General features: G+C 35.1%; 1 protein-coding gene across 1 annotated transcript in view; it reads left to right on the plus strand.

The window, feature by feature from the left end:
- The window catches only part of stet (stem cell tumor), a 449,207-nt gene that overhangs the window by 425,583 nt on the left and 3,035 nt on the right, over positions 1-20,589 (plus strand). Inside the window, exons 8-9 of the mRNA XM_018522193.1 lie at positions 826-938; positions 19,016-19,171. Coding sequence (XP_018377695.1) covers positions 826-938; positions 19,016-19,171 — 269 coding nt within the window. The remainder of the gene's footprint in view (positions 1-825; positions 939-19,015; positions 19,172-20,589) is intronic.

Here is a 20,589-nt window from a genome sequence, read left to right on the forward strand (position 1 = left end):
ATTATTTCACTCCGTGGCGCTCTCCGTAACCTTCCTCGGCGGCACTCTTGTCGAAACGATGCCTCGAGTGAATAAGAATATTGTTTGGCCGCAATCCATTTCTTCCTTTACAATTCGAAGAGAGGCACAATTAACGTAATTCTCTTGGCCGCGCCGATAGCCACGAACCGTCTGATCGTACTCATCGCATTTTCGACTTTTCCCCCGGTGCTCTGGCTGGTTTCATCGTCGAGTCTTATCTACCGCGACGAGAGGAATATCGCTAACGAGATGTTCCTAATTAAAACTAGCCGACTGCCCGCGGCGTTATAATTCACGATTAACGACAACCTCTCCTTTCTCGGATCTACATCGTGAACTTTCAAGATCTTCGGCGACTGAAGTTGTACCGACATGTTAATTTGGTTTTCTCGGTTAAACTTTGCGACGGTTACGTGAAAGAGAGAGTTTCTTGTACCTAATTATTTTATAATATAGTGATCGCGATGTCGATATAAATAATCTCAATATGGCATCAATATAATTATTTTTTTAAATTTATAATTTTGCAATTGTCATTAAATAGGTGATTTTTATTTTTGACGACTCTCTGATTATTGCATTTATATTCGAAAACAGATATTCTAATATGTATTCTAATATTTACTGTAACATCACACTGCAGTTGCTGCAATTAATTCTGCATGGAGTATGTCATAGACATACTTCAAAGATTGCTTGCATGCAAATTGTGCCATAATTGAATTAAATTCCTGGAATACCTCATGCTCCAACAGAACAATTGACATGCCTTAGTAATTTACCATGTGGTTACATTTTTTTCAGGTGGCTTCACCTGCTGTTTAACCTGGGGGTACAGGTGGTCGTGGGACTTCCCTTAGAAATGGTTCATGGAAGTCTGAGGATCGCCGCGGTTTACATGGCCGGGGTTCTTGCCGGTGAGTAATGTCGTCTGCAATGTGAATTATGTTATGGTACAGCTACGATTTATGCATCTATGTTAATGCTCGTTTAACCATCGTGTTTCGTCGTCCATCAAACAAATTTAAATCAAACAAAATTCTAACTTGAAGTAATTATAAAGTTTTACAAAACTGTTTAATGTTTGTTTATAAAATTTACTTTATCCAAAAAAGAGTTATACAGACCTTATTGTTTTCCGTGTAAATATATTTCATTGTGTAAATATTTATATTCTTTATCTAGTTATTATTGCACTTTTTAACGCAAACCACATTGAACAGATTTTATAATAGAACAAACGTGTAGCTTTTATTATTCGTTTATTATTTTTTAATTACATTCAGTTCATTTTTATTTCAGTTTATTGCTACTTCATGTACGACAATCAGTTGACAGTGCAATTTATTTTCTTTCTATCTCTGTTTCTTTTTAAATTTTTCTCTACCGGATGTGTTTTTGCGCTTGGAATTATAAATGTGTATGTAAATACAAGTCGGATATATCACAAAACGCGAACACCATAACTGAAGTCCAAAACGTCCAAGATATACAGGGTCCTAATTATCCGAACATATGCTCCCTGCTATAACGAGGCGTTTTAATTAAAATTCGTTAATGTTAATATAAATACGCTGGCAGCTGGATAATGAAACAGCACGCTTTTCATTCGTAATTTTGTGCATTTTCCAAATAATTGTAGTAACCTGATCTCTCGAATTTTGTCGGTAACAAACTGAATTTTTTACAATTTATCACATTAAATGAGAAAATTTTCACCTAATACTTTTCCTTTGTCATATCTTGTTATACCAATTAAGAATTTTAAACGAAAATATCGCTACTTTTACATTATCATACGGTCCCCTTTCTAACCAGTTTCTGTGCGAAACATTTTTGCATATTTATCGAGACAACAAAGGCAACCAAGTAATTCCGGTAAATTGTTCCATCCCGTGTATATATATATATGTACGAAATGTGTATACACAGGGATACATGTGCGGGCAAACGTATCTGTATACATCTAATTGTCATTTGCATAAATTCGATTAGACACAGATCCCGAGTTATTAGCGGTCATGAAAGTAAAACGTGGCAAAATGGAGCGCATGAATAATTAACTCTAGCCGGACGGGGACAAAGAGGATTCAGGAATTAGATAGGGGCATGAAGGTATAGGAATTTCAAAGTAGTGGCGGCAATGTTACTATCAATGAATTAGCAAAAATGGGCGATGATATTTTTTCATACATTCACATTCATACATTAATTATAATACAGTACAAAATGCTAAGAAAATTGTACAAATCGATATAAATACTGTAAAGGTAGTCTTAAAAGACGAAACTTGCAAGTTGCGTCTCGCGATCACTGCATTTTCAAATTCGATGAGGTCGTTTACCCTTTAAAGTCCATCACGGTGAATATTAATCAAATCATTGCACGAAATAAGATTCTATATAAGGATGTAGAAGCTGTCAGAGTACAGTTTTGCATAAAATATCACGATAAGATATTTTCAGATATTATAATATCATCTTACGACTGATTCCAATATCTCATTTTAGAAATCAAAATTAAAATTAACAATAAGAAGAGTATTGATATGTGTCATTTTTTGTTATATTTAAATTGAACTGACAAAACAATTTTATATATTGAATAATTTATTGAAACTTAAAAACTTGTGGCAGAAAATGATATAATTAGATACGATCTTATTTACTAAAAAATATTGCATAATTAATTCACTTTGTTTGACAAGTTCAATTTTTATACAAAACTCATTCAGCGTCGCCATGCTTCATTCTTTTCTATTTCTTGTTGTGCATCCTTCTAACTTCATTCACTTTACACAATCGCACTATTTTTATCACTTAAATAACTTTATAATACGTTTACATTTGCACTTACGCTATTACTATTAATACTATTACTATCGAGTGACATATCCCGTATGATTATATACAATCGGATGAAAGAAAATACAAATTAGAGCTTCTATAATAAGAGTTTAGTCAATACGAAAAAAAAATGACAGATAACTACATCTCTTTCTTTTTTTTCCTCTCATTTTTCAAAAGTGTACGAAGCTATTCAAACTATATATACCGAATGGATTACAAGTAACAATCAATCAATAGATTAATCCGCTTTCAATAAATGACAGATTTTTATTATATGATCTCTAATATAGATTAAATTATTGCGATGTTATTATCTATAATTTTATCAGATAATCGCGTAGATTGGCAAACACGCGGGATAATTACATACTGTTCGATTCACCACTCCCGACACTTGTTCGCACACGATATTTATCTTTGATGAGCGGAAAGATGCGATTGTGGAGTATGAGTAATCCGACGAGAACAGCTCACTGGTTAATTATGGTTGAATTATGGTTGAAAATAGGCAAATTAGAATTTCTGACTGAATCTATATATAATTATAGTTGAAAAATGATAACCAGAATTCTGATTGATGTGATCATATACTTCATTTTCAACTAGAAAATATTTTTAGTCGGTAAACTTTTTGAGAAGAAATAAATAATACGACGTAGGCAAAACGCGAACGAGACTTGAGCATCGCGCTTTTAAGATTTAAATCTTTATAAGGATAAAATACACATAAAACAAAAAAGAATAAATTCTTTTCAAGCAAGCGAGGAACACTTTGAAATCAAATTTGCAACAGTAAAAGTGTATTGCAGTCATAAATACGAGTAAAAAGAATAGTTAAGCGATATGCTAGAAGGAGTAATAAATATTTTATGTATAAGAGAAGTATGAAGACTGCAAAAGTAAGATGGATGTTCTCTCGCATTTTTCGCGCCGCTACGACCGAAACATCAAGCTCTTTTGAATGCTATCGACTGCCATCTCCATCTCTTTGTCGTTTTCATATCTCGTGAAATTTCCCGATTGCGCATTTCCGACTGTCTTTGTCTAACCGTTTTATCCTAGTTTTCCCGTTTTCGCACGTATCTTCGTCTCTGTTCGTCTAAAGTCACCCACAAGAATGCGCCGCGGCGACAGCCCGTCTGGGCCCACCGCGATGAGATTACTTCGTATGCATCGCGGTCGCGACGATGTAATGCAATTGCAACGACACAAGTGCATCAACATTCCCCGTCCTTTCTTTCTCTCGTCGTAGCCACACTACCTTCACGCGCCTTGCATTGCTCGTTTTTCTTCCTCCGACCGGCCAACTCTTTAACATTGATTGAATTCTGGCGACAGACATATTCGATTAATCTAAGACACTAAAAAATATTCTTTTTCCTGTAAAAGTGTAAAAAGGAATAATCAGGTGCAATCTGTGATATCTTGGAACAATCTCAAATATCGCTACTTATTTGAATTAATTAAAAGTGACAATTCTGAAGAAAATGTTAGAAATTAATTCGTACTTGTATCAATTTTTATTCAAAATTTGTTGCTAAAAGATTTTATAATATATATTATTGTAACATTTAGAATTGTTATTACAATTATTTTATGCTTTTAAATGAAAAATAATATTTTATCGTACTTTTATATTATTTGAAATTCAAAATTCTCATTTTTATTCTCATTCAATCATTAATATATAATCGGCCACTCGTATATTGCTGTGATCAATTAACAATAATTGTTATAAAACAATAATTGTTACAAAGTATTTGCTACATTGCATACATCAATTAATATTGCGCCATATTGCAGAAAAAAAAGAGAAAAAACGAAATGTAATCGTCGAACTAATAAAGCGCATAAATCAACGTTTTAAATTATGCGGTCGGTGCACCACATGAGTGTAAATTATCTTCACTGCGGCGTGAAACCAGGGGCAGCTTATAAATGCACTTCTCCGGGGTGGCACGGATTAATGTCGTTTACGACATCGCCGCGCTTATTGCTGGCTGTACTCCCTGTTCTCCCTATTGCTCGACCATTTCCACTTGGAAATTTGGACGTTGGAGCGAGTAACACTATGAGATAGCGATTTGTCGTCATATGAAAGTAGAATAAACAATGTCGCACAACGTATATATACATACATTAATTGTATTCATAAAGTAATGTATATATGTATTATTTATTTTATAAAAACTTTATTTTCTGATGCTGAGAGTGAGACTAGATAGTCTAAACATCTAAACATTATCACTGGAAAAAAAGTTCGGTTGCATTAATTAGAATTCTAATTAAATACTAGTATAATTTTAGTCAAGATAATCAGAATTTTTATTAATATGATCAGAATTATCTGGTTCGTCCATTTTCAACCAGAAATTTTTCTCAACGTATAATTAAGCGTATATGATATATCTTGAGATACTTAAGTGTGAAAAAAATGTTTTCTATTATAATCTCTAATTATTATGTGAAATAGTATGTGATTGTTTAGATATTTATGTATCTTAATTAAAATTCTTTTACATTGAATATCAAAAAATCGTATTATATTCGAATAGCAATAAATATTTAGTTTTGTCGTTAATCGATTGACAAGTTGTCAATGATACTTGGAAAGACTAAATTCGCGAACCACAAGCAAACAATATCAATTTGCCGAAGTCGTTTATTCTTATTAATGCCTCATGCGATATACCGTACCGCTCGCGAGCTTCTATAACGAACGTTTCACGATATATTTACAGTTTTTTTCTGGGGAATTGATACGGCTTCGTGTCAAAGCGCCGTCGTCATTGTCATCATCATTATTGTCGTCCTCGTCGCCGTCGTCGCGGCGCTGTCGAGTCGATTGCGTGACATTAGCAATTATACGACGGTATTTGCATGTCGTACGACGTGCCTCGTCGTTCGTATGCACGACTGCGTGTGGCCAGTCCCCGCGCATTAACTAGACTCGAAGATAGCAGACGACAACGACGATAGCGCACCCGAGAGTCTCCGACTCCGAGAGTCGATACTTTGGCTTTTTTTCTTTTTCCTTTTTCGCGCGCCTTTAACTTTCCTTTCAGCACGAGATCGCGTTGTCTCGACTCGTTAGAGTCTCTATCCACTTATTTCTTTCGATCATCCCGGAAACAACGGGAGTTTGACCAAGGAAAACTTTAAATTGGGCAACGAAACGCTACGTGGACGCCAAGTTTATGGCGAAATCTCATTGAATTGTCGTTGTTGATAATAATTTTATTCTGAATATTTTTTTTTATTATTATACAATAAGTTTTTTGTTTTTGTTTTTTTATATTTTAAGTATGTGTATGTGTTTATACATATATACATATTTGTATATTTATATATTTTTATATATTTATATATATTTAGGATAAAAGCAGGGATTATAGAATAGCTTTTTTTAAATTAACATTGCTCCGATACAAATGCATATGAAGACTTTAAATTTACACAGAACTCTTGAGGAATATGTTAGCTACAACATCCAATAAATAGCTGATATAGAATACATGCTGTAATCTAACCTAACCTAATCTGATCAGTTGATCGAATAAGTTGCTACATGTATGGAATCTATTCCATATTCTCAATCCTCGATGTATTTCACATTACCTGCATGTCGTCATACGACAAATAAAGTCTTTCCGTAGCAATAAACAAGTTTGAAATAGCAATTAATCTACATAATATTGTTCATGCAACATTATTAAAAGCGTCTGTGCAATATAAGCATTAAAAAAACTTACCTTCAGTTTGTGAGAACACTTTTTAGAAAAAGCTGCCAGATCTCCTGACGTAACGAAAATGAATAAATGTTAATTGTAGCAAAACGGTTGGTTGGACCGAGTTCATTGCTTGTTATGACATGTTTGTAACAGTTGCAATAACTTTCAGCGATTGCCGTCAGATTGCAATGTTTTGTTTAAAAAATAACCCACTATTCCATATTAGTAGCCTATGCCATAATCCCTGATTTTACCCAATATATGTTTAAATATATTTTTATATATTTATATATATACGTATATAGCAATCTATAGGCCTGTTCTTTTTAGCTGAACTTTTCTCCTCCTGAAGAGAAAAGGAAAAAAGATGAACCGATACAAAAGTTCAACTACAAAGAACATGCCTTATATATCTTTCTTGTTTTTTTTCCAAAATGAACAAAACTTCACAGTCAATTTTCTCGATATCGGCGATTTCGATTATCCCATTTCGAGAACGCAATAGTTTCCCAAAGTTCGCGTCACGCTAATTCGCGAAAGAGTACAATGGTCAGTTTCACCGGAAATAAAAAAAAAAGAAGAGGACACAAGGGGGTGGTAGCAGGAAAAGCCGTTTACACTACATTTTAATCGCGAGAAATCCGAACGCGCTTTGTACAGCTATTGATGTATAGTTCCGCTCTTCTTGCTCACCACCTTTTCGTGTATGCGTGCAAATATATTTGTGTGCGCGTGTACGTGTGACACGTATATTTGGATGCATGTATGTATGCCACTGTGTGTTTTTCTCCACCCCTCCGTCCGTTTTAATATTTTCAGCGCAAAAACCCCGGCGGACACGGCCTGCCGCCATTGCGTCAAAGGGATATTAAAACAACGGGACGAAATGCGGGATGTACAAAATGTTGATACTGAACGAACTCCTCGCTTTCGATCCGAAATTTTGCGTGTCGATGATCGCGCTCAGGATGCCGAAAGTTTCGCAAAAATGCGCGCGCGTGCGAGAGAAAGAGAGAGAGAAAAAGTGAGTGAGTTGGGTACGAATAGTGAGCGCGCTGGAAATTTCAGCATTTTTTTTTTTTTAACCACCGCTCTTGACGAGATTGAACGCTCGCAATGTGAATTTTTTATTTTTGAGAACCGGGTGCGGTTATCGTGGTGGACATAACTCCAGCATGAAGACATTAATCGCGTTGGATTCAAATAAATGATTTCGAGAAGCAACCTACTGCATTAAAATGAAAATTATAATTATGTTCAGTATAGGAATGAAAAACTAAATGAACTTTGACATAAAAAGAGATTATAAATACCATATTTTCAAATTTATTTTGTTAAAAATGCTTCATATATTGAAGTCAATAATATTATGAAGAACTGGTAATATGACGTAATCACTTTTTCATCCAATATTAAAATGTTATTACATTTATATTATATACATTTCCCAATGGTTCTGCAATAAACCCAGCTCTCGATGATATTCTATTACCGAATGTTTCGTATAGTTATATCGTACATACTAAAAAATATTCGACAAAATGACGAATACTAAGAAAATTTTCGGGCGATTATTTTTTTTACTATTATGCAATTAAAGATTTAAGATTTATAATGCATATAAATAATTTTAATACAATTGATCGCATAAGAAAATTTAATAATTTGGTAATTTACATCTAATATTTAATACATATTGCACTCTTTTTAGTGATTACGTAATAAATACCGCATCCATCCCGCGCGGCGACATACATATTTCATTAACAATACAATTATACACGTGACTGCGTAATCACACGCGAACATGATTTCGTTCCCTTATTTAAAAAGTGACAGAAAATATAATTTTTGAGTTACCATGAGAATGAGATGAATAAATTAGATACATATGTAAAGATTACTTTATTTATCAATCATCAAAAGTAAATTAGCTCTACAGTCTCTTCGCCAAATAGTACTTTCGTTGTTCTTAAAGTTTTCAAAAAGATCATCTGTAGACACTGATAAAATTTGGGACTTTGTCAAATTTACGTATGTGGTTTACATCTCTGTTTAACTGCAACGAACAATTTCCCAAGTCTGTCAGGAGCTATTGCATATCCATTCTGAAGTATTATATGTAACAAACACAAGTAATATTGTTATCTCATTATCATTATGTATGAGGCCTTTTTTACGAAATTCGTTTTCAGGTATTATTGAATTGGTGCGACTCGTCGACTTTACCTCAACTGACTAAACAACTAAAAACTTCATTTTTGAAAGCTGGACCAGTTTGGTATAGCTACTGTATTTGAATCATACTTTAAGACTGATTATTGAATCATCTTCTCGTTTGCCTAAGAAAGAATTGCAATCGCATTTGTATTTTAGGTAACATTTCGGTGAATAGCAATTTAAATGAGTTGTACAGGTAATTGTTTTAAATAAAAAATTAAAAACTGTAAACGGTGGATATATTTAATTTTTGTAGAGCACTCATTTAGGAATATGTGACATAATGTATAATTAATTTAAACTTTGTAAACGTATAAGAAATTTAAACCCTTTGGGGGGGGGCCAACTTCACCCTAGCCTCCCAATATTAAAAAACCGAATATTTTTATTTGCATTCCTTTGCTCATCGTGTGCTCACCCTTAGTTCAAAAGTTATACGAAATTTAAATTTTGGTGGACCAAATTTACGCTAGCCCCCAACATTAAAAAATCGAATATTTTTTGTTTGCATTCGTTTGCTCATTGTTTGTAATATCTACAATAGTTTAATATGTACACATTTTGAATTGTTTTTATATTGTATATAGAAAGTTCATCTGCAGAATACATTTTAGTGTTGAAACAATTTTGCTGATCGAAGTTTGAATGAAAGATTATTTTATTTTTAATTTATTTATTTTAGCTGATTAAGGTGAACAAATTATTGATGATGTTTCAAAGTATGTTATTTTTTATTAATTATTTTGCATTCCTTATAATTTTACAGGATATATCATAACCACAACTCAAAATGATTTTTTAAGGGTTGTTAGACGAAGATGATAAAATGACGAAAATAATAAAAAAGTAGTTTTAAAAATGATGAAGATAGTTTTTTCCTTTTCTGAAAAATTTAATTTTTTTAGCTGTGTCACTTTCGAAGTAAGGTAATAACGTGTTTGCTCTATCGAATGATGCAATGCTAGCCAAATGTTTAATAATCACTCAAGGCTGAAGAATTTTGCCGACGTGAATGAACGGATCACTGTAAAAAGGAAAAAGAATTGTCTCGTCAATGTCGATCCTCTCATATTCCGTCGCTGCATGAGAATCTCGCTGCCATAAATATTGCGGCCATAACCATAAAATTCCGACGGCTTTTCGTCCTTTTTTTGCCGTGCCTGGAACATACTTCACACGTACATTATATTTTATGCATCGGGTTACGTAAAAACGGCGCGCCCGTATACGTTGCGCATCGCTCGCATGCATACGCACGAGGCATACACACTATGTTATTTCTAAGTGGAGACATGATATTCATAGTGCATCACTCGTGGAAGTTCAATGCAGCAAATGATTATTGCATCGACGAAAATAGCAATGGCATCGATAAGGAATCGAATTAAGGTTTAAATCTTTTAATTTTTTTCTTTTGATATATTTTATTTCAAGATATCTTGATTTACAAGAAAAAGACAAGAAACGTAAATTAATTAATAATTTGATAACTGACTAAATGAAAAAATTGTGTTAGCCAAGACTTATTGGATGGTTTTGATTAAGATATATGATTTTGTACTATTCTTTGTAACGAAAATTTTGATATAGTCACTCATGAGCCTTATAGAATTTAAATTATACTCATTGCGTCTTAATAAATTTTATATTTAAGTTACTTAATAAAATATTGTAAATTTTTAACAATGACATTAATTTGGTGTAATCTCTCAATTAATGTGTCAATAACTTGCAGCTGAGACACTATATTGTCGAAACGTTCTGTTTTTAATGATATTATATCTTTTTGATTTTTTATATATTAAAGTAAAACCTATTGTTTTAAAATATAGCTTATTTTTTGGCCTTTTATACTTGTAAATTAACTGGATGAGATTAATATACATGATGACAATAAATTTTAGCGACAAAGAGGTTTGGATGTTTCTCAAATCATTACTTAAATGATAAGCTGATGTTATTTATCATTATTTTTACATCAAAGTAGTTTTGTGACCTGTGTAATGATTTAATAAACACAAAACTTTGCACGGAAAAAACGATTTTGTTGAAGTATCTCAAAATTTAGCTAAATACAGATCTGAAAATAATTTTATTGGACCATCAAAATATTTGTATAGAAAACTCGAGATGAGCAATGATGCAAAAAATTTTGATAATCTAGCAATCAGCTTCTACATCATTATTTTAATGGCCTAACAAAATTTATTTTCAGATCTGTCAATCTATATTTAACTAAATTTTTAAATGTATCCGCAAAACCATTCTTCTTTCTTTATGACCAAACTTTTTTATCATACCTCTGTATAATATAGTTGATTAGTGTTGCAAATAGTTTACTATTTTATTGTAATTTTGAAATCCTATATAATACAATCAATATAGAACAAATTCGAGTGAACTTCTTTATTCAATAGTACTGAATGTGTTTTTCGGTTTTGGGTCCATCGCTACCGATTTCCCCTGAGTCGTTCAACCCTCGGACGCCCGTCATGCTTGGTTTATATGGGGCTTAGAATTTCGTATCGCACAGGACCAGTGGCGGACGCGTAACGGGAATAGGAAAAGGGAGAAGGCCTCGTATTTTGTCCCTGTCCTCTCTCTATCGCTTTCCATTCCCACAGCCTCTCTCGCTCGAGAGCTCTTTACGAATGCAACGGCGCGCTTGCATTCGCGCCTAACAGTACGCTCGATTTTCTACCTCCCTCTTCCTCCCGTCGCATCCTCTCGCACGATAATCGCCTTTGTTCCTAGGGGGGTTGTTCGTGAATGTCCTTTCTTCGTTAACAATTGCGGATTAAATTGGTGGATATCTAATTGGCGCCTGATTGACGTCGCTAAACCGTTCCATATTGCGGTTTATAGCGAAAACCCGCTATTGTTTCGCTTGTAAGTGGTGGCAAGCAACAGCGATTGCAAAAGAGATTGTTAGTCTTTTGCACGAATAACGAATGTATGATTTTGACTGCACTCGATAGAAGTGCAAAATAATCGTGTCCATGTAAATTTTGTTTATTTTATAACATTTACAGTTGCTTTTTATCTCTTTAAAACAGATGATGCTGATGATTATATAATTAATAAAAAATAATGCACTGGATATAATATTTCACTTTTGCACACATATATTAAAAAAGTTAGATTTTAATTTAATTAGATTTAATAATGTAAAAGAGATAATTTTCTTCTAAGAATATTCTCTAATTCTTTAAGATTTCGGCATAATGCGTCCATTGAGAAAGGAAACTGATTTTTTCCTCTATGTTAGCAACCCTACAGGCTGTTACTGATCATGTTTGACTTTATTCCTTTTCCTGCTTCATTTTCAGTTTGGCATGATTCTATTATACGTTGTTTCAGTCTAGAGTAGCTTAAAGTGTTAAAATTTGTGTTGCTTCTAACGAAAACGAAATATTGCATCGCTTAATGTTACATAGTGATATGCCATCTTTTTTTATGTGAAATTTCGCAATAATTTTACGATAAAGAAAGTTTGCTGAAGCTTTCCGTACATTTCTGTAGCATTATCATCAAATTTTATATTGAAATTGCGTAATATCGTTTAATGATGTTACCTTTATTTTGCAACGTACGCAAAGTTTCAGCAAAATTTTTTTATCACCGAGTTTTATACAAAAAAGATGGCATATCGCTGTAATATTACATGATATTACGCAATTTCATTTTTGTTATAAATAATACAAACATGCCTTAGCACTTTAAACTCCTATTCCAGACTGAAACAACGTAGAGCCATGCCAGTTGGAGTTGAAATAGGAAAAGAACCAAAATCAGACATGGTAATAGGCTGCAGAATTGCTAATATACGAAAAAAATCAGTCTCATTGCTTAATGGATACATTATGTATTTCCTTAATTTTTTCATTTTCGTTGACTATATTAAAATAATTAAAATTGTATATCAGTAAACATATATTAATTGTCGACGATACAAATTGTCGGGTCTGTTACTCTGGAAAAAAATAGTCAATTTTAATAAATATTTAGTTGAATACATGCCAACTAAATATTTATTAAATATAAAGATATATTTATTTGATACAAGAAATATTAATTTGATTTAATAATCATTTTTTTACTAAACAAATATTTATTTACTGTAAGTAAATATTTAGTTGGCAGTATTGATCTAAATATTTATTAAAATTGACTATATTTTTTTCTCAGTGTAATAATATACTAATGTAATAAGAAAATATAGAGACGACTTTGCTCCTCGCTCGCACCATATTTGTGATTAAAATACGAAGGAAACGGAGAGGAAATTGTGGAAATGCGTGCACGGAACCTCGACGCGAAATAAAATGCTTCGCTTCGTAGCGGGGTAGAAGAGACAGGTGGGAAAATAGAACAAGCATTTTAGAATGCGCACGTGCTAGGCACGTCGATGCATTCGTAAAGAGCCCCTCCTGGAGGCGAAAAACGGATGAGACGGCTAGAACGAAATTGCTGGAAAACAACGAGCGCCAAAGGTTTTTCTTTTGCTGCGCTAAGAGAACCGCTCGATACGCTCTCGCGGCGTTAAAAAATTAGTAGTTAACCACTTAAGCGAGACGCCGATGTAAGCCACGGATACGGGCGTGTGCTCCATATCAGTGCATTTTTGCACGTTCCTTTCTTTTTATACGGACGTATTTATTCCACACGTTCTGGAGCGTTACGTTCTGACAAGCGAATTTCTACGATTTTGCATGCGAATTATTAATTATCAACTGGGTGCTAAGTAAATTAGAAATTTTTCATTATTCTTATTAGCATAATGTTGAAGGAAATTTTCTTGTGATTAGAAACGTGTTCTGTTACATTATACAATTACATAAAAAATTTATGTTAAAACATTATAAAATATTTTTATATATAAAAATTCAAAATATTATAAACTTTCCTAAACACACCTTTTAATCATTTATCAGTCAAATTATCAGTATAGTTTGTTATCGGTGTATACAAAATTTTCTTAGAATTGGAAAACGACAGGAGTTTTATGAGTGTCCGCATCTCTGACACTTTTCATATCGTTTTTGCTATTGGACGCTTCCTCCGTGCTGGTTTCGTTGCACCTGTTGCACGTCGCACCGTTTGGTTCCAACAGACTCCGTTATTGGTGTCAACGAGTCGTTAATCGATGATATTCTGTACACTGAAAAATATGTGCGACATCTTATCGCGTGTTAAATCTTATCGCGGCTGATCGATAGAATTGATTATTTTTAAAGTAAATTAGTTAGGCTTCCGCGGTCTCTCTCTCTCTCTCTCTCTCTCTCTCTCTCTCTCCCTCCCTCGTTTAGGTTCTCATAACGCTGAAAACTTGTCGCAAAAACTGTAATGAAATTGAACTGTTTTATTGAAGTTGCAAGATACAATTCTATTTCAGACATGCGAATGTCAACAGTAAAATTCCCCGATATGTCCTGGACGAGGTTAGTGATATTCATTGTTGGACAGGCTGATTGCAGCGAGTTGTGGAGCGGTAGATACACGGATAGAGCGACACGTTGTAATCATAAGAGTAGGTCGCGAAGACATTAACTCGCGCTGGTGCTTCGTGTTGGCGGACCGCGTCGACCCACTTCCCTTCCTTTCATGCTTTCTTCCTTAAGGCAAAGCCGAAGGCACTAACGAAGGCTCGGATGAATTTCATAACCTACGAGAAGTCCGCGATGACTCTATTACGCTTCGCAGCTCTTCTTTTTTTTTCCTTTTTCACTTTCTTTTAGTCCTCGCCGCTAGGTCGCTAATTTTCACAACGCGCCTTGCTGCTACCTTATTTTTATTTTTTTCTTCTTTCTTATATCTGCATGCAGTATATGCACGCATACATTTCCTATACAGTTGCTAGAAAGCATACAGAATCCTTGTTACATCCTTTTACGTGCTTACTTTTTTTTATATAGATGCTTTGGCGCGATCGAAAGTACGTAATTAATTCCACGAACGTTCGTTGCAATTACGAGGCTAATTTAATCGTGAATATGGCGATACCGTTTATTTGAAGAAAACGTAGCAAGCGGAAAACTAAAGTGTAGTCAAATCTGTTAATTATTACCTGTAATTCTCTCAAAAATTACGATGAAAGAAATTTGTTTTATATAAATATTATTTTAATAAAATTATATTCAAAGAGCAGCATAAAATTTATCAAAGTAAAATTAGAAAAACTGATGAGAAGAAAATTCCAGTAACGGATAGTTAAATATTTAAATTTAAAAAAACGATGAGAGAGAGAGAGAGAGAGAGAGAGTGCTTACTAACGATAGGTAATAATTAAATGCTAAAGTGAGTCAATCAGCAAAGTATCGATTTGTTAATCTCGAGCGTCGAATAAACTATTCCTGCTATGGCTCGTTTCCTAGTCTCGGTTAGGTAAATGACGGTAAACCGTAAATACTCGCAGCATCGTCTAAGTTGGACCAAGGAGAGCGGATGAGGGGAATCAGCAGCCTCTTGAGCCAGTATCCGTTAACTCGAGTCAATTACTACAACAGAGATCCATGGTTCGTCGTGCACAGGAGTAAAGTGGTCTCTCGGCGTGCTTCAACTTTCAATTAACTACTATGGCACGATGACAAACAGACTGGCGATGACAGCTGAGACCTTAAATTTTCTCTTTTATAATCGTATTACCGCTTTTGCAGCTCAGCGACATTATTGCGTTATATTATGTTACAAACATCGTACATGGCCATAAATCACTTCTTCTTCGTCCAATGTGATTTGGAATCGTTGATATAATAAATATTAGTTATAGTTTATCAATGTAATTAGAATTACATTTTTATGTCAGATAGTCAGATTTCTTGGTAAAGTTTTATCGGTTTTAATTGTTTTTGTCTCCAGGATAGATGCAATTGCATCTTTGCGGCATTAGTCAATCATATCGGTGCCTGCTGTGCGTCGAATAAACTAGTAGTTATATTGTGAACCATCTAATTCCATGCGTCTCGAATAATTGCTCCCTTGTTCCGATTGGATGTGACTCGATCATTTATTAAGCGGACGCTAATAATTCATTGCAGGTAATTCGGAGCGTTCGCGAACTCGCACGAATTGATGTTTGCATCCTTAATGCATTTCCACGTCGCTCCGGTGCACACCGGCTTAGACGCGATTTGCGCTTTGCGGAAACTCCGTGTAGGTAGTTTACGAAACAGGGGCGCTTCGCATGGCTCCCCCGTGAAGGCTGCTGTTGCTCGATGTAGGTCGCGCGTTAATGACCAGTGCGTAGCGACGAATTCAATTGAATCGTCGGTTTCGCAAGAAACGAGGATGTCACGCGTGCGAAGTTTCGCACAATGCGTATGACACAATCTTACGTTTTATTCGCGAGTCTATAATTTTAAAAAATCCACTTCCTGGAAGAGAGCGGTCTACCTCTGAAATTAAATAAAAACAATGACTTCTGACAATTCAAATAACAAAACGGAAAAGGGCAGATAATTTCCATCTGAAATTACCTGGAGAATATATGTTTACCTGCTCTCCCCTTCTTCCTTTTTCCCTGAAGTTTTAATTAGAATTAAATTCTTTAGTTTTTCATGCGTTTATAATTCAGGAACTCTTTCAATGCCTCGACATGTTTATCAGAGAAGAATGTACTGCAGTTTACGGAAAGAATTCATAACTGAAACAGAACACGGGGAACATCTCGTATATCAGTGGCGGATTAGGAACGGCGGCCTTAATAAATCGGGGCAATCTCGTCAAAGTGACACGGCACAACGTTATTGTCCGAACTGGCACTCGTAATTTAGGACGGATCAAAGGTGGGTCGGACGGTTAAGGTTCGCGGAGGACGATCGGTCAGCAGGTCCCCAGGTGTCAGGTGGTACCCGGCCGCTCCAGACGCGCCGAATCACCAGCACCCGGCCAGTCGCCACCATTTCCACATAGGAAGCGACTAATGTCCTCGCTCATTTCCCACGATATATAGGCGAGTGCCGCATCGATTCTCGAAGCACCATCCGCCTGCCCAACGCGATATTAATGTTTAACTAGCGCGATCGTGTGTCTGATACATTACCGTTGCTCCCGGGGTTGAAATTGTTGCGCGCTGCGCTACACGCCCTTCCCATGGTGGTACACGTTACGCCCGTACGAAACATACGAATTGCAGAATTTGTCGAAATTGTTGCGCTGCTGTTATTGCAATACTATCGTGCGTCGAATTGTCTTCTATTGTTGGCTCGGTGCGTAATTGGAATACTATGTTGTCCAACGTTTTCAGATATTTGCGAAAATTTTCAAGTTTACATGACACAATTTTTATATTGTAATTTTAATGAAGATTATATAATAAAAAAAAATTTATTTTTTCGTATGTACACGGAAAGGACAGTTTTACTGAAGTATCTAAAAATTTGGCTACACTATGTTAAATTCATAATGTCAAATATTTTTTTACTCAATTTGAGCTATTTTTAATCATTTATGTAAGTCCCCACTACTCTTACCCGATATGTCATTAACTTGACTAACAATCAAGTTAAATAATTTAAATTAAATAATTTAACTCAAGAAAATGTATTAAATTTGATTCAAATTTCGTTTATTATCTACCAAGTTACCTAACGTATATTAATTGGACGATGTTTACTTTAAAACTAACCGCAGAAATTGATTGATTACATTTTAACGCAGACGGAAGTTAAAAATAACAAAATGTTCTTTAATTTAAAGGATTGAGTTATCATTGCTTCTTTGGTATCTAATAATAATGTAGATATAGATCTGAGAATAATTTTGTTGGACTATCGAAACAATTGCGTAGGAATCTCAATCATGATGAGCAAAAAGTTTTAATATTCTATCAACAGTTTGGGTGAACAACCTTCTACATAATTATTTTGATATTCCAACAAAATTATTTTCAGATTCTGTATCTAGCTAAATTTTTAGATATTCTAGCAAAATCATTCCGATCGTATAATCGTATATCTAGAAATGTATGTTATATATTGATTAGATTCTCATATGCCTGATGTTATATCGATTACTTCTCGATTACTTACTATCACGAATCTTGAACGTATTGCAACAAACATTATTTCCTACAGCCGTGGGCAGTCTGTCAAATTACGGGTTAGGTACTTGGAGACAGGCTTCTAATTCCGTCTCTAATAACCAGGGCTAGTTATAAGCGCCCGGAAGCGCTTTGTACTGTCAACCTTGCGAATCGACCAAATGGCGAATGCGTTACTGGGACAACAGGCGTCTACCGTGAACACAAATATTTGCGATAATACGAATTATATTGTATGTATATATTAAAGAGAAAATAGAGATTTATGATTTTATATCCATATTAAACGTTTCCGGCATTTAAAATATTGCGAAATTTTAAGAAAGATTTTGTTTCTTTAAATTCAATTGTATATTAAAAGAGATGAAAAGGAAAATTTACAGAAATCGGGGTGTATGAACTTCATATACTATATACTGTATTGCAATTCCTACGGTACTCGGTTTCCGACGAGCTTTTTCCACATTACTCGTGGAGCAACAGATGTTTCCGAACAAACTAGAGGAAGAGTGATGACAAGGACAAGAGGGAGGAAGAGAAAGAGAGAGTTTTTGGCGTTGTTAAACTGGAGCGCCGCGCCGTGCGAACTTTCGAGTTGTTGAGAGCGAATATTATTCTTATTTTATTCGCTGAAGGCGGCGAAAGCGGAAAATTCTATCCGTACTTCGCGGTTGTTCGAAAACGAGCTTTCTCAGTTCGACAGACAATGACCGAAATTCAGGAAGCTCGGGAAGCTCTCAGTTTCATGAGAACGCTCGGCTTTTCTCTAAAATTTCGTTGATTACATAATTCCGCATATTTGCGAAGTGGAGAGTAGATGGAACAATATAGTGGTGTATGTAAAACATATCATTTTTACTGCTTCATGACCCTTTAAATTGAATATATTTCACTCTGCTATAAGTGGAAAGTAATCTAGTTACAGAAACGAAACTTTAATTTACGGTTTTTCAAACTGGAATACTTTCACGTGATATTTCAGTAACAAATTAGCGATACTGGTTGTCAGATTCTACAATTAATCATTATTATTGTTGACGTTTAGAAAAATGGGAAAATGCGCTAAATCGTTGATCCGAAAAAAAAAACAAAATGAAAACGTTTGGAGCAGTAATTAAAAAGTTATTAAGAAGTTATATTTGTTGTGGTTTCAGGTTCGCTGGGCACGTCGGTATTCGACACGGACGTGTACCTCGTCGGGGCGAGCGGAGGCGTTTACGCCCTTCTAGCGGCGCATCTAGCCAACGTCCTTCTCAACTACAACAATATGGAGTTTGGGATAGTTCGGCTCATCGGCATCTTCGTCATCGGTAAGTGGACCCTACTTCCTCGATCGTCGGCCCGCAACCACCACAACCAATCCTATCTACCTTCGACCTGCCAGCTCAATATCTCCGATCGAACTGCTTTCGAGAGCGATCACGATTGACCAATGGCGCAGACGGTAGTAGATATTAATCATGCCTGTTCCTTGCTAAAGGCTAAACATTACTGAGAAATTATCAGAAGTTAAATAAATTATTACAATATACGGTAAGATGATATATAATTTCGAACGAAATAAAATTTAAATCCAATTTTTGAAATTTAAGTTTGAATTTTTCCTATCCTTCAGCATTCTCCATACAATGAGAAGGAACCAAAATTGAATCTCAAAAATTGGATTTAAATTTTATTTTGTCCAGAATTGTATAATACCATGTTCAAAATTGTACCGCCTTATTCTACAAATTATTACTTGACAAGTACTGTTACGAATATTATTACAAATTCACGATGTAACAAAGAATTAATCCTCACTATGGAAAATGATTTTTATAAAATTATAACATATTCGTGATGTAAATAAAAGAGGATTAATCTTTTATAAAAAATTTAAGAGAAATAATTAAAAGCTGAGAGGAACAGTTTCTGAACGATACCTCATCTTTCCATTAGTCTCTTTACAAAGTAGTGAAGACCTTCAGAGTCGCGAATTTGCAGACACGTCCTTAAGGATTAAGATGAAGTATCTCGGACCTCCGAGCACAATACAATCTCAGAACTCGGCGCCTATGGCGGCGTAGTGTAATAATAGCGCGATATTGGCAAAGACGTAGACTCTAGTATCGAGGACCTATATAGTACGTAATCTGACCGCCACTGTACGTGCGCATTATCTGGTTCTAGTGGCCCTAGAGTCACCTCAAATTCACCTCGACGGAGCCTCTCGAGTCTTCAATAACCTTGTTTAAGGGGTTGATTACCGTCAGCGCGGATTCGGATATCCGCCGTCGGTTTCTCCCCCTCTGTCTCTCATTTTCCCTTACTCGCACCATTCCCAATATATCCGCATAGTTTCTGTCCGCGGGTGGTAACAGCTCGGGCCCGTTCCGATCTACGCGCTTCGACTTGGATTACATCGTAATCCCAGCGCGAGAGCTTGACGGGCGAAGTAGAGCTTGATCGATAAACGCGCTCTCTCACGATGGAAGCGGGTCATCCGTTCAGCCGCGAATGCAAATGACGCTCTCGCAGGAGTCTGCAACGTGGCGAGGTGTCTCCTGTCTCTTATAACATCTTAAGATGCGAAGAAAGTGCACCACTATCAACTGCAATCAGAACTCTGTGAAGAAATGAGAGAGAGATTTGAATTTTCATATCTTAGAACATTTCCGAGAGTGTTGACAATTCTGTTTAATTAAAGTAACAGATTTGGAAATGGGATTAATTATATATATATATATAT

The sequence above is a fragment of the Trachymyrmex cornetzi genome, unplaced genomic scaffold (assembly GCF_001594075.2).
Source record: "Trachymyrmex cornetzi isolate Tcor2-1 unplaced genomic scaffold, Tcor1.1 scaffold129, whole genome shotgun sequence".
NCBI lineage: Eukaryota > Metazoa > Arthropoda > Insecta > Hymenoptera > Formicidae > Trachymyrmex > Trachymyrmex cornetzi.